The sequence below is a fragment of the Ischnura elegans genome, chromosome 2 (genome assembly GCF_921293095.1).
Source record: "Ischnura elegans chromosome 2, ioIscEleg1.1, whole genome shotgun sequence".
In the NCBI taxonomy this organism is placed as follows: domain Eukaryota; kingdom Metazoa; phylum Arthropoda; class Insecta; order Odonata; family Coenagrionidae; genus Ischnura; species Ischnura elegans.
The window spans coordinates 118,629,520-118,649,322 of record NC_060247.1 but is presented as its reverse complement, the minus strand read 5'-3'; the positions used below and the strand labels follow the sequence as shown (position 1 = coordinate 118,649,322).

The 19,803-nt window shown below is 37.9% G+C and overlaps 2 protein-coding genes across 5 annotated transcripts in view; one reads left to right on the top strand and one right to left on the bottom strand.

Moving 5' to 3' along the window:
* Positions 1–2,630: 2,630 nt before the first annotated feature.
* Positions 2,631–5,270, bottom strand: LOC124154492 (N-alpha-acetyltransferase 30A-like). Its single transcript, XM_046528265.1, has 4 exons — positions 4,330–5,270; positions 4,117–4,240; positions 3,960–4,015; positions 2,631–3,865 (listed from the first exon to the last, which is right to left on the bottom strand). Exons 1-4 carry the CDS (start codon positions 5,089–5,091, stop codon positions 3,728–3,730), a joined length of 1,080 nt encoding a protein of 359 aa, XP_046384221.1. The 5' UTR covers positions 5,092–5,270; the 3' UTR covers positions 2,631–3,727.
* A 150-nt stretch (positions 5,271–5,420) lies between these two features.
* LOC124154493 (cytochrome c oxidase assembly factor 6 homolog) overlaps positions 5,421–19,803 on the top strand; it is a 127,640-nt gene continuing 113,257 nt past the window's right edge. For 2 of the 4 annotated variants that reach the window (XM_046528269.1, XM_046528268.1), the window contains exon 1: positions 5,422–5,514. The gene's annotated coding sequence lies outside the window, so the exon portion shown is untranslated. Of the gene's footprint in view, positions 5,515–19,803 lie in introns of all 4 variants that reach the window. The other 2 variants (XM_046528266.1, XM_046528267.1) reach the window with 2 other exon arrangements.

Sequence of the window (19,803 nt, the reverse complement as noted above, 5' to 3'; positions counted from 1 at the left end):
TTACCCTATCTCAACAACCCAGGATGCCACCAAAATACTGATGCAGTTTGTGTCCGGAATAATAATACAACTTTGTACTTTACTTCCCAACTAGAATGCTCACTAACAGTAGCAGAGAAATAAGGACAATAAGTAGAGCCATCCTCATGTTCCCGAATACTGCACATATGATGAAAATAAAGGGCCAGGCATTCTAGTTGAAATAAACTAATTTATCAATGCAAAAAAATGACCAAATCAATTTGGACAAAATAATGCAGAGGAATGCATACATGATACAGAAAATTGCAATGCTTTTCGGAATATTAATTGCAGTGAAAATGATGCATCAGCACAGAAGGGATAAGTTGCCTAATTAAAGATTGAGTTTTACATACATGGAATTCAAATTGTAGCAATAATAGGATTTATTACCTATTTACATTATTAAATAGGATGATCAATACCACCTTCCCATTTTCGATTTCCGGTCCAATTTTTAAAATAATCCCTGACCTAATGTCAATGGAAAGGCAAAGAAAATGCTGCAAGGAATATTGTAAAATTAAGTCAAGTAGCCCTGAGTTGGCCCTACCTCTTGCCACCCTGCCAGTATGGAAATAAAATGCCCACCCCACTTGTACACATGAAGTCATACAGCCACACTAACTAGTAATTATTAATCTCAGAAAATAAAGAACTGTAGTGATCTGCTCAGTGACCTGGAAAGCTAAAGATTCACGCTTTGATTCCCAGTTCCAGGGATTTTTTTCTCATGGGAATAAATAAATCCTCACTGCTATTCAAACAGCAGGGTTAAGATAAACCAGATTTGCTACCAAGTTAGTGCTGCAATGGGAGTGGCTTTTTGGAAGCACATAATCCCCTGCATTTCCGCAGAATTTTTTTCTTTTGGCAATCAATGTGAACACAGCTTTGCACGTAAACAACCACGCTTCGAAACAGCATCTCTGAGGGTTTTCACTGACGAAGCGTCTTATTTCCCTGACATTAGCATTGAATCCAATCCCAATTTGTCATTCCTCAAACCATTATAAATCCTGAATAGGGAGAACTTTTATAACCTCAGCCCCTATGGCTCACAGGGTGCACTAGCTGTTTAAGTAAGGAAATTTGAATTTTTTTGCCAAGGAACTTCCACAGTTCTTTCCTGTTCACTCAAAATTCAGTACTCCAACGTATACGTTATGTCAAGAGATGTTCAAACTTCAACCTAATGGAAGGCTACTTTTTATTATTAATACGAATCAAGATACACAAATACTTTTGAACTACTGACCTTCCTTATTTCCCTCATTAATGACAAGTACTCCCGAATGAGATTGAGAAATCAATGACAAGGCAGGGCCTTCCTACATAGGAATGGAAAATTAAATTTTACAGTAAAACCTCTATGTAGTGAACCTCTTTATGTCATAAACCTGCATACTTCATACCACCTCTATTGTCCCGTCTGATTTACATGTAAATTTATAGGCAAACCTCTTAGTAGTGAACCTCTTTATCTAAATACTCTACTTATCATACCAAGGAGACACCCTTGAGACTGCCTAACTACCTCCGCAAATCTTACCGATACAACTAGAGACCATTAATGCAGCCGTGATAACGTACATGGAATGACATTTTCAGCGATGTTTCACTCTTTTTTTTCTCATTCACCTTTAATATGTTGTAATTTTCACGTTAATCAATAGTTGTGGCCATTTTGTTCCATATGATAGCATATCTAACAGTAAATAAGAAAAAAGGTATCCAACTATCCTAATCATTTTAAGTGACTGTTGAATTAAGAGAGATCACATTGTTTTCTCTGAAATCATGGCAAAAATCATGCGATAGCACTTGCTTTCTGTAATTATTAAATAATAATAATAATAACATGTTCACTAATGCATGCATGTTCGTTTAAACACATAAATATAATGGTTTAAAAGACAGCAGTGTCTTCATTTCCGAAGGTTATGAAAAAATCCTATGCCTATCACTGAAACCTCTCTATAGTGAACCTCCATAGATCAAATTGTCCAAATTTCGGTCCCCTCCATTACAATGTAAAGAGGTTTTACTGTATATACTTATAATTACATAGTTGTATTTTCAGAGATTCAAATACTGGCAACTAAACCCTTCAAAGATGAAATATTTTCCCTGAAAAGTTGGCTGATTCAAGAGTACACCACAGACCCAATCCATTTCTGACAATACTGGATAATCTAGTATTAGTGAGGACCGGTAAAATGGTAAACTTGGTTTTCCTGTGATTTAGCAAGGGATTCGAGAAACAATGAGTTCTCTACAACTTTCATTCGATATTTTGGATTGCACACAAACGTTGATACTGCACCAATCAATAATGAACAATGGAAGTATACTTGGATAATCTTAGATATTGTAATACTGTGTTAGAAAGAATACTTATTTTTTTCGGCATCTTTGATCACCACCAGACAAGCAATTCAGAAAAATGCTTCATCAGAAAGCAAATGGCCAAAAACAGGTGAAGCATGGAATTATTAGGCAAATGTGAATGAAAATGGTCAACAAAAATGTTTTGAACTTAAAAATGTTACTATGCTGGTCATATGACTACTGAAGCCATAAAAATTATTACTAAATCCAGTAGAAAATCTCTCTCTAAATGTTTATTACAATTTTGAGGTATTTCATTCCAGATAAACAAAATTGACTTCAGAACAGTTTGGTACACATGATCTTGTGAAAATAGGCAGTCATAAATTCACCAGACACTAAATTGAGTTCTATATATTTTCAACAAATTGTTATGTACAGTTTCACGTTATAAACATTAGGATATTTTGAGGAAATAATTCTTTTTTCAAATATAATTTGATTGAGAAATGGACAGCTGTAATAGCTTTACAAACACTGGGTACTAATGGAATAATTTAACAAGCAGTTTAATTTACCTAAGGCCTACCGCACAATACAGTACTTGTTACCGGCTAGAAATATCAGAGCTTAAATGATAGAACTCAATTGAAACCAGGTCAACACATTTCTTGCATTAAATGCCACATGATTTTAATCAGCTGATATGGCCACAACAAATTTGACGATGCCCACAGCCTTAAGTGGGTAATTGGTACAGCCTTAGAGGTTCAAGTGTCCCAGTTGCCAATTAATGACCACACAGGTTAACTTTACTCACTCCCTCTATCATATGCCCATTGTTTACTCTCTAGAAATTTAGATTATAAATAAATAAAATTCCCTAAAATTAGGCAAACAAAACATGTATACAAAATGATTTCATCATACAAGCTTAATTCTTTAGCTCAATAGATTATACAACACTTTCAGTTCATGCATTCAAAATGAAAGCACTCTCCTTTCTTACTGATCAGGAATTACAAACATATTCTATAAAAGATACCTTCAATTGGTCCATTGCCACACCCCAATTCTGAACTCGATAGTGAGCTGCTGTGCCCAACCACTCAATAGAGTTGGGTGCTAAAACAAAACATGGATGGCAGAGTTGATAAAAGATGATAATGTGCTCGTTATTTTACCCATCCTATTATGTATAATTTAAGCAGCTCACCACCGTCTATTCCTGATTCATCACACAAAGCAAGCAACAGTGATTTTTCCTATCGACATTAGAAAAAAATAACGAAAATTATAGGGGAATCTCTAAACAAAAAATGTTCTGTACACTATTTTTTAGCTATATTATTAGCCTACCTACACAAAAAAGCTTTCATTTGAGCCAGAGTTTCAGGCGCAGAGCATCAACTCCATTAAGGTAATACCGAAATAATCTTTTGTCCCTCACAAAACCCAAGTTTTCATACAAACGCAAAGCCGGTTTATTAGTGATTTCCGTCTCCAGTACGACCTAGAAAAAGAGAAACATAAACATATAAGACACAGAGAAAAGAATTTAAATGTGATTTCATCCTCAATGGCCAATAAATAGCGAGCAGACTTACTTCATCAGCGTCATCAGCTACCATCGCCCTAATTGCCTTCAGCACGAGATTTGAACCTGCAATGAATGAGAAATTCACAATGAAGAATAATTGATCATATCGCCAATGTGGTGTCCAGAGGTAGTGCCTTAAATTCAACTATAAATAACAAGCATACCTATTTTTCGTTTTCTATATTTTTCATCGACAGCCAACATCGCTATGTATCCTCTTCTTACCACTCTCCTGTGTACATCCAACTTGCAAACAATAGCACCAACGCATTCATTGCCATTAATAGCCTATGGAGAGCATGAATAATTTCAGTGCGACCAATACATATGGCTAAGAACGATATGAGGGCACTAAATATTTAATTTGCAATACTTACCAAGAAGCAAAGTTTAGGCCAATTGTGAATGAAATATCTGTACGTGTATATAGAATACGGCTCTGACAAATCTTTCTGTATCAGTCTCATTATGTCTGGCATTTGCAACTCTGATTCATACGACACATACTTTATCTCTCCACTATCATCCTTTTCTTCATGTTGAGTCACAGCAGATTTCACATCAGTCTGTTCATATTTGCTACTCTCTAGGCTAGGAGAATCTTTGCATGTAGAAGTGGGTGCAACGCTATGAACACAATTTGACGAAACTTCACAGTTTTCAACTGAATGAGTTTCACTGTTGTCGCAATTTTTCTCACATTGTTCACAAGGACTAGAAGAATCTGCCGTCGAGCCACAGTCATTTTCCTTTACATTCCTATGGTGTTCAGAGGCATCGGTAGAATCTAAGATTAAATTACAGTCATTAGATTTGGAGTCACTGTCATTATGAGATGTATCCAAACTATTCCCCAAACCATTGATTAATCCATTGACCCCTGAAACATTCTTTAGGGAGATTCTTTCCTTCAGCTGTACTGATACTTGCGTCACTGCACTCATTTTGTCGGAGGTTTTGTCGCTGAAATTATTTTGAGTGGAAATTAAGGACGAACTGATTTTCTTTTCAGAAGCGGACGAAAAGTCTTCATTCTCGCAGGCTTCACTCAGCACTCCCTTCGTCACATTCGCCCTCACTTGAGGTAATACAGGTGCAACAGGCCTCTTTACTTCTAGGGCCTGCAAGTCGTTGTCCATTTTGTGAGAAATATAATTCCGGATATTGAGAATACTAGTAGTCTAATATATGTTTCATGCTGATATTTGCAAACATCTTCGCTCTACCGCAAGATATGGTCAACCGTTCATCACTGGAAACTTGCAATTCCCTTTACGTCGTTACCAGAGAGAAACCATCTTGAAATTTGAGCAATGCATTGTGGGTATGCTTCGTCAATATTTTTATATGTCATCGCCTTGAAGTATAATTATGTAATTTGTGATGAAACCACTATTATTTAGGAAAATCATATCCTAACGGGCAAATTTTGAAATATTAAAATAGGATTTTAAATGAACGTAGAGTATTAATTAATACGATTCGCTTTTGTTTTCAAAGTGATGAAATCAGGTGGCGCTAGCTCTCCGAGGTTCAACTGCAGTTCAATTGACCGGAATACTGTAAGTTGAATAATTATTTATGAATTCTTAATTATCTTAGGAAATTAGTTTCTGTTTATTCACTGGATCATTTAGAAGTATTTGTTTCTTATAATTTGTGAGCAATACCAATCTGATTAGTCACAGCATTTTTCTTGTGTCTGCCGAAGGTGTCGATTCATGATTTCTACTCACATGAAAATCTACTTAATTTCGCATCGAGCTCGCCTTTCACTATTCATAGAGCTCTGTTCATAATGTTCATCATCAATCTGTTAACCTTTGGTGCTATTCGATAGCTTTTTGTTTCCGTAATTTTCTGTCCAGAGAATATTCCTAGCTGTGATGCTGTGTTTCTCATCATCCTCATATATTGAGGCCTGGTTCTCTGCTATCTGACGAAATGTTATTCCATAATCACTCTCTTCGTATTATCTTAAGATAGTTAGGCGTACACGAACATATGCATGTTAACAGGTGAGTTAATGAACTTGCGAATAAACTGATGAAAATAAATTAAGCATTATGTAACCAACGAACGAATGCATGAATAGGAAGTCGAACCTGTTTTAATATGGTTCATGCGTTTGTTACGTCAATAACTTTCGCGCAAGGAGATATATAAGCTCACACAGTGTAACATCATTTAGTTAATGTAACTGGAACAAAAGTAATATTTTGTAGGTAGTTGCTTCAAATCGCTGAATGTTGTCACCATGATTAAAATTTGACTATGCTTGTTCTTGAGAGGTCCCCAGCCTCCTCAAACATGAAATAGACTGTATGGGGATACTCATGACCTATAGGGCTTTACATATTTGTCATTCATGGTTGTCCCTTCCTACACTGGAAAGGTTTCAGATGGTGCATATGAAACTGTTTAAGAGATCAGAGCCTACTAAACCAATGATCTACTGTTTGGACCTTAAAAAATACATTGTCAACCCTTTAATGCTGGTAATGATGTCATGTTAGCTCACCATTTTTTTTATTGGGTATTCATTTTAATTCCTTCATTTCGTGACCAAGTCGTTTTTGAGTCTGATAGCCATTGGTCAGTCACGTATTAAGTAACTGGGAAATTATTTATTTATTTCCTTGATTAAAATTAATGAATGATTTCCTTGCTTTTATTTTCTAGGAACTTTTTACCCAATATTGATTTCATATTTTTGGTCATATGTTAACTGATATGATCAAATAAAAAAAATTGATTCTCATGGAATATTGCAAGTGTGCAATCCTTATTCTTTATCACTGAATAGTTACATGCCATTTAAGAATCCTTTCTCCATTATGGCCGAAGAGAAAGATGAGGAAAGAATTACCTGATACGTAGGCGTTGAGATAAGGGCCAGCAGGAATAAAAATGAAGAACAGAATGCTCTAAACATTTGACTTTGCTCAAGGAGAAAGGGTGATCTGAGGCTTATGGAGTATTGTGTTAAGAGTAGACATAGTCATTTGTCAGATTTGAGAGATATATCCACACGTGATGGATGTGTTATGGATTACGTTTAGCTTCCTTACCGGTCTACTGGGCATTCTTCCCTCTAGCACGGTTTTTAACGCCCCCCCTGCTCAATACTCACGCAATCCAAACACTCTTTCTTTTCTGGATCTCATCTAAGATCTTTCTCTCCTTATCCACCATGTTTAGTACTTTGTCAATCTTTTTTATACCCATCCACGTCACCTCCTCCAGTAAGGATTATTGGACAGTGGAAATTCACTCGGCTCAGCATTCCTAATCCCACCCAAGAAAATCTCAACTATTTCTTCTCTTTGGTAGACTCCTGCTTTACAATTCCAATCTATTCATAAGGAATGGTCGTTAAGCGATGTCCATTGAATGCCGAATCTGCATTATTTCAGGATGAGTGATCAGTTTGTGGATCATTAGCACAAGTATATTTTGCAAGTATTAAAAATTTGTTTGTGTAGCTAATAGGGTGGTTTCCTATTATTGTTTTATTGCCTAAATTGAAAGATTATTACTCCTGGAGTACGTATTTCATGCTTTTAGATTTTTAAAAGACTATTTATATTTTTCGTGATCAAATAAAAAGTGAAAATTTTCAAGCATGCAAAAGCTAAGTATGAATGCTGGAAAAAGTGCATGTGACGTCTGGCTGCAGCTGTGTGAGGCCACCTGGGTTCGAGACTATGAATGCCACTACGATGCAGGCTGCTTGCTGCCAAGCATGGCAGTAGCGTAGAGTACCCTGCTAGCTGGTAGCGCTTGGCTTAAATAAGGATTATTAATACCCTATCAAACGAAGGAAACTTTCTGACCATAGTCAGTTTTAATAGGTAATTATTAAAAGATGATTCCCTGAGCTCTGTGCCTCATGCATGCATTGGTAATCTCAGGTATCTACTCGTATAGAATCTAAGTCCCTGTGATGTCACGTGGAGTGGCATTGCATGGGTGCCAATCTAGCCTTTTTCAAATGAGGTTATAATTGACCATTAACATTAGTCTAAACTGAGATTTCTAAAACCAAATAATTTCTATATTAGCAGAACACTAACGGTGGGTGAAGAATCGCAATCAATGCTTTTCGTTTTCTTTGAAGAAGGAAACTACCCTATTAGACATACAATTAAGGAATTGATCGCATATTTTGTGAGTGGAATCAAAATTGACACATTTGAATTGTTGAAAGTACACACAAAAATTACTGCATTCTTTTTACTGTTCTTGGGAAGGTTTTGTGTCCGAAAAGTCCCAGCAATGTATTACCCTGCCATCAGTGTCTGTGGTTAGGGTCAATACATCGCTGGGAACTGAGAAAAGTTACACTCGATAATTTTACTCGATGGCTCCAGGGATGGAAATCCAATCCCATTTTCTATCTCTTCGCACATCCCTATTTCAGTCACTGAAGCCATCGCTAGCACCACTTGCAGCCAATCAGAAATCATGTCCACAATCAGCGATTTTCAGGCCCAAATTCCCAAATTTGAGGAAGCGTTATGCAGTTAAATTATGCATTTAACAGGGTAAAAATGACATGGATGAATAATAAGTTTGTAGACAAACCTTTGCAAAGGGCAATATGAATAGCACAAGAAGTTCCAGGAGTTTTGGATGTCCAATGAGTAAAGTTAACCTTAACTTTTGGGACAGGCCTTATTGTTGAACTATATTCACAGTATCTCTGCCCAAAGTGTTTTTTACCCAATCGTCAAATTCTAAAATTATATGCTTCACAGATACCAGGGGAAGCAATGAGATACTGTTTGGTTGTTACTACCATGTTCACCAGGACTTGTAATAGCCAGGCTGAGTCTATGGGTATTTACTGCCTTGCCTTTGAATAACTATGAAATAACCAATGCTTACAAACCCTTACAAGTCCCTTTGCATGGACCCTCCTGGGCATTTTATCTCTTCCACCTTGTCTTAGAATTTGTGGTGGTGACCTCTTCTACCATATCTTAATACCTACGTAAGCTTGGATATGACAGTGTTGGCAACCAATCTACTAATTTAATGCATGTGAATCATTAGAGCTTGGCTTTGGACTGTTTTTTTTTTTTGTCAATACATATTTGATTTTTCTGTTAGATAGGCCTTAGCTTTTTTTTGGGATTGAAGATAAATTAAAATCTCAGAGTTTCAATTCCTTGCTGTTCTCATCACTGGACTTTGCTTCATTATCTCTCTCTCTCTATGAAAGAATGGAAAAATGAGCATTTCAGGCAATTATTTTCCGTAATGGCTCAATGGATGGAAATCCCATCCCTTTTTTCAATAGTCGACTCGTCCTTTTTTCCATCGCTTAAAGCTGATGCTGGTATTATCTGTCAGCTGATGGGAACTCACATCTGCTAACGGGGATTGTAGTGCCACATTTGGTTTTTGATTTAACCGTTTTACTGCCACCGGTCCGATATATCGGCCCTTGCTTGTCGAGGGAAAACTGATTTATCGGCTTATTTGACTTTTTTCGTGATTGTGGCCTTTACGACAGCTGTAATTTAAGTAAACCCTCAAATCTATAAATGGTTATTAGAGATAAATATCTCTTAAGTATTGGGAAAAAATCTAGATGCATTATATAAAATTAAATAGCTGAAAAATTTTAAAATCTGAAATGTTGCAAATTCCGGAAAATAGCCTTGGCAGTCTTCACACATCCCACCTGAAATGGGATGGCAGTAAAAGGGTTAATGATAATTATAATTAAGGAAAGCGACTGAAGAGCGATAAGGAAAGGGATGGTGGCAATGACTTAGTGATTCAGAAAATGATGTGTTAAGTGATCACTTTTTTGGTCCATGAAAAGCTACTTCCGGAGCTACCATTTAAGGGATGGCATAAATGATTGTGTGATTCAGGCCTTAGTGAGGTAGATGGTTGTACCAATTTGGGTCTTGTAGATTTTGTCAAGAGCAAGCACAATAGCTAACTCTGGTCACAAAGATTAACTATTGTTTTTGGTTTTAACCATCTATGGTTTAGTTTAGGCCATCCCAAACCTCTTTTTGGTTGGCTTGAATCACTATTTCATCATCATCTTCCGAAGGCTAAGCAATATTCATCCCTCTTTCTCTTCCTGACTGATGGGGTTTACCAACCAGGAATTCTAGGAAAAAATATAGCCGCTCTGTCGGAAGGGGAGAGTTTGTTAGCCTAGTTGGTAGACTAATTGGCTGCTGATTGAGGGGTTCAAATTCTTGGTCAAGCCTTTGGACACCCCAAATCAAAAATCCGCTGAGTGCGTTGGCTCAGGGAAAGGAACCTACCCTGCATGACTGAACTTTGCATACCTACGGCCTAGTCAAAAGTGTGCTCTAACCTCACATATCCAAATAAGCATTTGCATTGAATCCCCGAGTATGTCTGTCAAATGGGGAAAGCTCAGGAGAAATTTACTTTTCAGTTGGGAATTTCTTGCCTCTCTTAATGTTCCATTGGAAATTCAAGTGAATAATGAAATGGGTTTTCAAAGCATGGAACTGCACAAGGGATGCTTTAATATGAAATGATTGTAATCGGTGTGCAAGTGCCGCTACAGCAGAGTGTGAATTATCTCATGCTCACCACGCTTCTGCCAATTCTGAAAATGTGCTATGGGGGAGTAGAATTAATATGCTGAAAAAATTATGTGGATTTTTTTTAGCAGAAAGAGGTGGCTCAAGAGCCCTAAATTAAGGAACAATTATTCTTTTTAATGGACTTAGCAACATCATATTTAGGATGAAAGAGAAAAGTTGCTGTTCATGTGGGCCAAAACTCACTCCATTTTTACGTCCGAGCAACAGTTTTTGAGAAATTAAATCATTTTAACATCAAAGACAGCCATGCACTATCCCCTAAACCCTGCACCAGGTGCTCATGATTGGCACTCATGGTTAGATGATTGTTCCTGTCCCCGTTGCCCTACATTCGTCTCGCGACCTTCCTGGCAATAGCCTTGGAATCAATTACTCATGGGCGACAATGGCAGGATGTGAATCATTCACAAGTGTTGGCTTCCCACCAGGCGGGCTGGGGTTCAAATCCCAGCAGTGGCAGAGAATTTTCAGAGACTGCCCTACCCCTACTTGAGTGTTGTGTGGAGGACATCTCAAGCGCAACACTCCGTCCGTCGGATGGGACGTTAAGCCATGGTCCCCTTGGCGCCTTTCGTTAAGAGCAGGCTAATGCCAATGCCGGGTTTCTCTCCACCCGTCCTTCCATACCCTTCCCTCATGACGCAAATGACCTCAGCTGTCGGTCACCTCCTCCAAGTACAATACCAGTGAATCATTCACAAAAAAATGTAGCCCCAACTGCTCTAACTTACTCATGTGCATATAAAATCATTTGTTGAATACCCCGATGTAAAATGGCCAATAGGAGCTGTATTCGGTGGTTTGAGGATAAAATAAAATAAATAAAATAAAAATAAATGCTCAAAATTATGCACTTTTGACTGTGAAATTATTTAGAAATATGGCCTACTCCTTGAAGAGAAAATTCTTTGTTTCATTAGTCATAATAAATGACTTTATCGCTCTTAACGCTTAACTTTTACAACAATCGCAATTTGCTCTGAGTTATTTTGCCGGTCAGGCAGGAGGCAATTTTTTTAAAGTCCATGCAAGAGCTGGGAAAGCAATTTCCCTTGGTCAGCACTTGCAGACTGTTTGTGATTCATATAAATATACCAACCGGCATTGCTACCCAAATGGACCCTCTCTTTATCACTCACTGTAAAGGATGACTTTGTAGGTTGGGCTATATCTTTCCCCAGACTTATTCAAAAGCATACAGAAATCACGCATTTAGGGTAAGGGTGGGGGGCACTTTCTTTCCTGAGCCACCACATACATCAAGGATATTATTTGGGGGTGTCGGAAGGCTTCATCTGGGGTTTGAACCCAGCACCCCTGGAATGGCAGCTAAACACTCTGCCCACTAAGCCACTGTGCTCACTCCCCCAGGACTCTTTATTGATTAAAAATTTTGGTTTGCAATGAAAAAAATTCACTGCAGATATACTTCTGTTTCTTCTCTATGTACTATAGGAATAGATAATGCTTAACTTGGTTCATTATCGATTCCTTAATCATTAAATTTACATTGGAGCTGTTTTCTTATCTGTTACTATCTTTGCTTTAATTGATTTTTTGGTTTTATTGTTTATTTTCCATTTCCACTTCACCAAGTCTATGGATATTATACGAATCTCTTTACTTATATCTTTTGTTATTCCTGCCTCAGTTGCAGTATCACCTGCAAACCTAATTTAATTTATATCTCATCCATTTATTGCATGATATGAGGCACAGTATGGTGGAAGTTCTTAATATGTATTAGTTAAATAAAACATTGCAATATTTCCATAGGATTTATTAGATTGTCAAATACGTTGTTGAAACAATAAAATGCACCGTGTTCAAATAAATCTTTAAAATACAGGGTTTGTCCGGAAAGTAATAGGACTGAGTCAATAAAAAAAAATTATTGAGCCAATCGTTACAATTCTTTAAAAATTTTCAAAATAGGCTCCTTCTGCGTTGATGCATCGCTGCCAGTGCGATTTCCAATTATTGAAGGCATCACAGAAGACATTCTCCGAAATAGCCTCGAGAGCCGAGGTGCATGCTGATTGGATCCCCTATGTCGGCTCAAAATGCTTGCCTTTCATCGGCCATTTCACACTAGGAAACAAAAAAAAGTCTGGAGGCCACATCTGGGCTGTAGGGCGGCTGCGGAAGCGTTGGGATGCCGGCATTGGTTAATTAGCTGTTCACATGAAAGGCGATGTGAGCCTCAATTTCTAGTCGTCAGTGAGCACTTTTGGGACCATCTTCGCGCACACATCTTGCGCATGTTCAAATGCTCCGTCACAATGTCATGAACCACAGACTTTGATAAATGTAACATCTGGGCAATTAAACGAATGCTTAGTCGACGGTCTGAGTTCAAAACTTTGTGCACACGAGTCAAAATGTCGGTGTTTGCCGAAGTCACAGGTCTTCCAGCACCGTCTTCATCAGCAACCTCTTCCCGGCCCTCCAAAAAGGCCCAGTGCTACCGAAACGCACCACTTCTTGCTAAAGCAACATCTGGGTAAGCCTACTTGATCATAACAAACGTCTCTGTCGCATATTTACCGAGTTTCACTCAGAATTCAATCGCGTACCTCTGCTGTATCGAACGCTGCATTTTCGGCTTGCACCACTCACAGAAACATGTCGTGCAAAAACGTCTGTCCTGACTCTCCAGGTGCTCGCAGACAACTGAACAGCCGCTCGTTCGTTAGCTAGGAACACCCTCTACCAAATTCAGTCGGTGCAAACACGCTCCGAAGAACAGTCACGGTGGAAGAAAATCAGTCCTATTACTTTCCGGACAAACCCTGTAGTTCTTGTTCCTTTAACTTCCCGGCAACCAAATTTCATACATCCAGATGCATGCTTGCAATAATTATAAACCTACCATTCTTGTTGAATTATGTGATTATTTTTTCCTTCTATCATACCTTTCTATCCACCCATTACCATATTCTATTAAATTCCCAAGTCATATCTTCAATGCCTGAGACTGAATGTATGCTCAGGTTTCTTCAAGCTGTAGGTATAATTTTAATGCTGCTATTTTTTTTCTTGCATTTCATTGTTTTCTATTATATATTTTCATTGGCTTACAAGTTTCATTAATGCAGCAATCCCCTAGAAAGCCCTCAGCAAATTACACTTAATTGTCTTGCTCCCATGGGTGAAGAATCGTTTGGCCCTTGTTCACTGTCATAAATGTTTACCACTCAGCTTAATCTCCCTCCTTGTAATATTTTAATTTCAATGTGGCAGTTTCTTTCCATATATGTATCGTTGTGGTGGATCAAGTCATTTGCTTTTGAGATCGGTTTCCTCAGTATTTACAAGGGTCTCTTCGGTGCCTTGTTGTTTTCTTCATTCCTCGACGAAGTTTCTTTTGAGTAACAAATTGCTGCTGAATCCATTACTTTGTGGTATTGGTAATAAGTGATTTAATAATAGAATACTGGTGTGATAATGGGACCAGAACTGCATTCTCTTGCTCTTATTGCAAGTGATTTTTCTATTGATGCTGTGTCCTTTGAACACTGTCTTAGTTTTGATGGAATTTCTGTAGTTATGAACTCAGCTACCTCCCTGTTTAATGTAGGGTATTATCAATAAACAATAATGATAAAAATATGAAATAATACCTGCAAACAATATGAATTATTTTTTCTCAAAATTCGTGCTTAATAATAGCTGGTTACTCATACTCTTGTCCAAAAAGTACTGTTGTCAGGGAATTTCATTGTAGTAGCCACTCTCTTGGCAATACTCATGGCTTTTTACTATTTGTTAGAAAAGAAATAGTTGAAGTTTGTGAAGTAGAGATAATCTTTCTCTTTCCCTTTTTAATTTAGTTTTGTCTAATGTTTAAGTTAAATAGTTTTAAAAAGTAATCCAGGACATTTTAAAAGTAAGTTTTAGACTCATCTTATGCTATCAGTAGTCTTCACCCAATGGCTGATGATTAGAGATACGTGAAAATCGCACTTTCATTTTTATTTTATCGCACTTTCAATAACTGTTTATCGCATTTTGTAGCGTCTATTTTTTATTTTCATAATGAAATAGATGACGATGAAAAGTAGTGAAACACAGTTATTTGGCAAAATACAGAATATTTTAAATGATTATGTTGTAGAACAATAATAAATTAAGGAATAAGACATATAGTGGCGGAGGTGAGGCTTGTCCATGCCCACTTGTAGTTTGCGGCCACGTAGAGTCCCAGCGAACTAGCAGCTGGCCAGTTGCTGTAAAAATATCATTAACGTCCAGTCATCGCATCTATGTCGTATTTATTTGCGCACATCACATCTATATCGCATTTATCTCCTTTGCGATTTTCACGCATCTCTACTGATGATTAATTAAACACTGTAATATACAAGGAGCAAAGGTGTGCACCAGCCATTTATCATGCGAGTGAATGTAGAGACCACATTATTGCATAGAAGATCTCTCATTTTACAGCAGCTGAGATCTCATCTTAATTTTTAATACATAGCTGTTACATACTGTCAGGTAGAGAGCAACAGGAAATATTAAACTTCTACCCCTCTGAAGTTGAATCTGGTTACTTATGCATTGAATTTATGATTTTATAACAGACTGTGATGGACCTCTCTGCAGCTGATTATTGTGGATAAACAAGATAAATTTATGGGATTACCCTTTCACCCAAGCTGTGAGAGGAAAGGGAGGGCCGAAGAAGTTTACCATATGCCACACGCATTGAAAATTTAAGCCTAGAACTTGGAAACAAATGTCATGCCTTAACTGTGACTGACTGAAATCTTAAGTGAGACTGTGTGAGACAGGCTTCAATATTTAAGAAACTAGTGAGCTGAATAGACCTAAAAGGAGGCTGACCCTTAAGCTCTCAGTTGCGGTAATTTATATTCTCGAATGAAGTGGTGACTGCAGTAGTTAGGCACAAGAACATTCAACCATCTCGTCTCCCCTGGTCTCCTAGACCGTTCATAGCTCTATGGCCCAAACTCTTTCTTTCATGAATTGGACTATTGGTATCCCTCCCTTCTTACCCAAAATAATCTCAGACTGATTGTTGACGAGTTGACTTTGTAGAAGTCCATGGATAGTAATAATTGAAACAGCTGTAGTAATTTTCTACACTTTTTTAATCTTTCTCGACCAGTTTAAATTCTTACATGTCATTTTCAAGAGCTGTCTTGAAAACAGACAAGAAAAGAGACAGCTTTGAAAATGATGTGTAACTGTTAACAGTGTAAATGAAACCGGTCGAGAAAGATTACAAAAGTGTAGAAAATTACTTCACCTGTTTCAATTATTACAAACTTATCTCTCCCTTACAAACAAGAGTTCGCATTCCATTCCGTTGAGCTACTAGCCTGTCCATCAATTATCCTCTCAGTGTGCTCTGGTGAGTGGATGCGAGAAGTTAGATGCATGAAAGAGCATTTTAACCATTACATGTAAATATCAGCCAATTTCTTTGGTTTTTGATGTAAACTAGGGCATCCCACCACAGCTGATTGAACTCCCCAATTCACAGGCCTTTATCCAGTGTATCAATTATTGACCATTCTCTTTTGTGTTGTCTCTCCCTCTGCATTAACTAATTCTCTTCTAATGTTGATCCCTTTCCTTTATCAAATAAATATTTTACTGACTTGGCATGATCTCATTGCACACAAAATAACCAATAGGGTGGTTTCCTATTATTTTTTTCATGTCTAAATCGAAAGATTATTACTCTTGGAGTACGCATTTTACGCTCTTAGATTTTAAAATCACGATATCTATTTTTCCAGATTAAACGGAAAGTGAAAATTTTCAAGCGTGCGAAAACGCGACGGCTAAGTAGGAATGATGGGAAAAGTCCGTGTAACGTATTTCTGGTTCCAGCTATCGCCGTGTGAGGTGACCTTGGGGCGAGGCTTTGAGGAATGATACGACGCAGGCTCCTAGCAGGTAGCAGAGTACCCTGCTAGCAGGTAGCGTTTGGCTTAAATAGGGATTATTAATACCTTATCAAACGAAGAAAACTTTCCGAACTTGGGCAATTTTAATGGGTGATTATTAAGACATGTTTCCCTGAGCTCTGTGACTCATGCATGCATTGGTAATCTCAGGTGATGTAAAACTCCTATCTACTCGTATAGAAACTAGGTCCCTGTGACGTCACGTGGAGTGGCATCGCATGGGCGCCAATCTGGCCTTTTTCAAATGAGGTTAAAATTGACCATTAACATTCGTCTAAACTGGGATTTCTAAAACCAAATAATTCGTATATTATGAATACACTAATGGTGGGTAAGGAATCGCAATCAATGCCTTTCGTTTTCTTTGATGAAGGAAACTACCCTATTAACTTGCCGTATCGGTTCATTGGTTTGTAACGGTTTGATTTGTAATATTTTTAACTTCTTTGTTTTATTTTTATTGCAATAAGTGCACTTTTAATTGAAATTCTTGCTGTTTTTGTACCATTTTATTTCAAATAAAAAAATAAATTGAACAGTTAATGACGATCAAACTTCGTGTATAATTTTGTATCTTAGATTTTGGCAAATGAAATAATTTCTCCAACTTACCCGAAATTCTGCTAATCCTTGCCCTAGTGGATAGGGTGCTCCCCACGTACCCTTATGAAAAGGACCGGGAGAGGATTATGAGGGTCTTTTGATGCACCGCCCATCCCTGTGGAAAAATTGCTCTGGACCGCCGGCAAATTTTTCTCCACTGAGTGAAAGACTTTCGATTTAGCAACCGCAGCTGAAGGGTTAAGAGGTAGTAGCTACAGAATTTTTCTTCTTATGACTTTGTCCAGGTATTTTCAATTCTTCTTGTTCAGTAACTGTTTCCTTTTGAATGTTATTTCCGTAGCAATTTTAAATGACAGGATCTTAACTTAATCGAATAATGTTGAAAGGCGTTTTTAAAAAGTACAACGGGGAATTTTGTGCATGCCAGCGAACAAGTCTTACTCTTGACTGTCATAGTTGTAACTCTAAAAAAAGTTTTTTTTTTAAACCACCATGGGATGTTCCGTGTCTCAGTTACGAAAAACATCATCGTTAATCCAGTCAGGCCGTCCTTTTTTGTGATTTAAAAAATTTCCCCATGGGAAACTACGTGTATTAGCAGAAACTCCGGTAACATTCTGAAAGCTTTGATTCCTTGACCACCCTACCCTAATCTCCCGAACCTCCTCTTCAGAACTCCGAATCATAGATTAGAGGCATTGTTCTTTGATATGGCCGATATACTAAAATGTATCGCCAGATATCGCAGTAAACTCACGTACTGCGAAGATAAAATTTAGCACTGCTTGCTATAAGTGATACCTTCGCTGTCTCGCAGTCAAATATCAATCAAGGGTGGAATTCTCCATGAAAAAATCATTCGGCTGAGCCGGGATTCGAAACCAGATCCTCCGATTACTGGTCAGGTATTGCCACTGATGTAACTATTAGCCTACCTAATCGATGGATCCGGGTTCGACTCCCGGCCGAGCGGAATTCTTTTCTCCCGGCGAATTCCACCAGTTGAATTTTGAAATGGTTCGTTATGCAGTCATGAACGATGTAATCGCGAAATATGTTAGTATATATCGTTGTCCTAATATCAAAATGTCATAATTTTATCATTCCCGCGGTACGTCACCACTATCGCGATTTGTAAAAATTATCTTGTCTCGATATTCAATTTGAAATATCATATGCCGAAATCCATTGGTGATCAACGCATTTCGCTATATTAGGCATTGGAGGCGTCGCTTTAACGCAAGAGGAATGGTTAATAGTGTACCTCCCTCTAAATTAAGGAAGAGCATCGGTTTGTTTGCAGGGAGCGTTGACCCGGCAACTGAAAAGGAACGTTATAAAAAAAAGGCTTGTAGGTTGAGCTGTCGCTACTAACGCTTCATAAAGGTAGCGTCGTACCTTGAGGGAACGTTTAAAAATAATACGACCCTGATTGGTGCTCAGCTGTGGTTATGTGGCGCGTGAAAGAAAGTGATTCTCGAAAAGCGTGCTCGACTCTGGATTCAACGACCGACGTTCATGCCGCGAGCACAATACTCTCCGCCCGTGTTGAATTATACCGACGACACTCCATTGTGTGCGCAACATTTGCGGGTTACATCCGTGCTCAGAAGGTCGGAATGTCGTGTGGTCGACAGCGTGATGAATAATGCATGGATATAGTGTGACACGTGCGTTTTAACTCGTTATTTCCCTTATCCTGCCAAGTCGTTTGGATGAAGATACGCTTCTTTTCCGCGTGAGAATATTGCATCCGCCTTTCCAACTCTCTTTTTTTCTGAACGCAATCAGAATGATGTGATATTGTTGTTTTCTTTTCTTTCTCGGAATATTTGGACTCCTGGAATTGGATAAATTAAGGGAGAAATTTTCTCCGAACGGATAGGTATGGGAATTTGTTTTTTCCCCGAACAATCAGGAGCTTGAATAAAATGCTTGTTGGAAGTTCGTTGGAGCACTTCCTTTTTAATTGTTAACGGCTTGTGTGCTAATACCCCCCGCCAAACGCCCCTTGAGGCGGCTTGTGCAGATGTAGATGGTATTTATCTTATCTATAGTTTTTGATGTTTTGGTCGAAGTTAAATGAACTTGCCCAGCCACCGTGTCCTATAAATGAAAAAATTATTTTTTTCTTGCTTATCCACCGTTTTGTGCGTAAAAATACGATTCTTTTCCTTTTTCTCGGGTGGTTTGGGCTCCTCGAATTCTCTACGGCCTTGCTGTGAAATGCTATAAATTGTGAAACAAGAGTAAGGTTAACATAAAAAATAAAAATGCAGCTGCACTCCGGGAGTGCCGACAGGAGTGAAAACCTGAAATAACGTGAGCATTTTTGAGTGTAAGGGATAATTTCTAATGAAGTGTTTTATTAATCAGTAGAAAGTAGACCTGTTTCCTTTTTTATATTTCTACAAAAAATAAATGTAAATACTTCACATTTATAAATTAATTTTATGGCACAACATTCGAATAAGCTACACAAATTGAACTTATTAAAAGAAATTGAGTTATATTGTACTAACCTTCACTCTTCTTATATCGAGTACACTCTCCTGCACGAGTATGGAGTGGTGACGGTGATGCGAGTCTAATGGTTTGAATCCCTCCACAAGTACTGTGTATATAGCGAGTATACTGTGAGTCCAATGTCTTTTACCCATCTACAAAAGTGGCTAACGCGCCATAAGAAGTTTTCACTTAAAAATATACTTAATTATGCATACATGTAGTAGCGGTG

Coding starts and splice junctions, on each gene's coding strand:
- LOC124154492 (XM_046528265.1), bottom strand. CDS start 5,091: ATGGACAACGACTTGCAGGCCCTAGAAGTAAAGAGGCCTGTTGCACCT. Junction 4,241..4,329: donor GGCCTAAACTTTGCTTCTTG/GTAAGTATTGCA, acceptor TGCTCTCCATAG/GCTATTAATGGCAATGAATG. Junction 4,016..4,116: donor ATATAGAAAACGAAAAATAG/GTATGCTTGTTA, acceptor CATTCATTGCAG/GTTCAAATCTCGTGCTGAAG.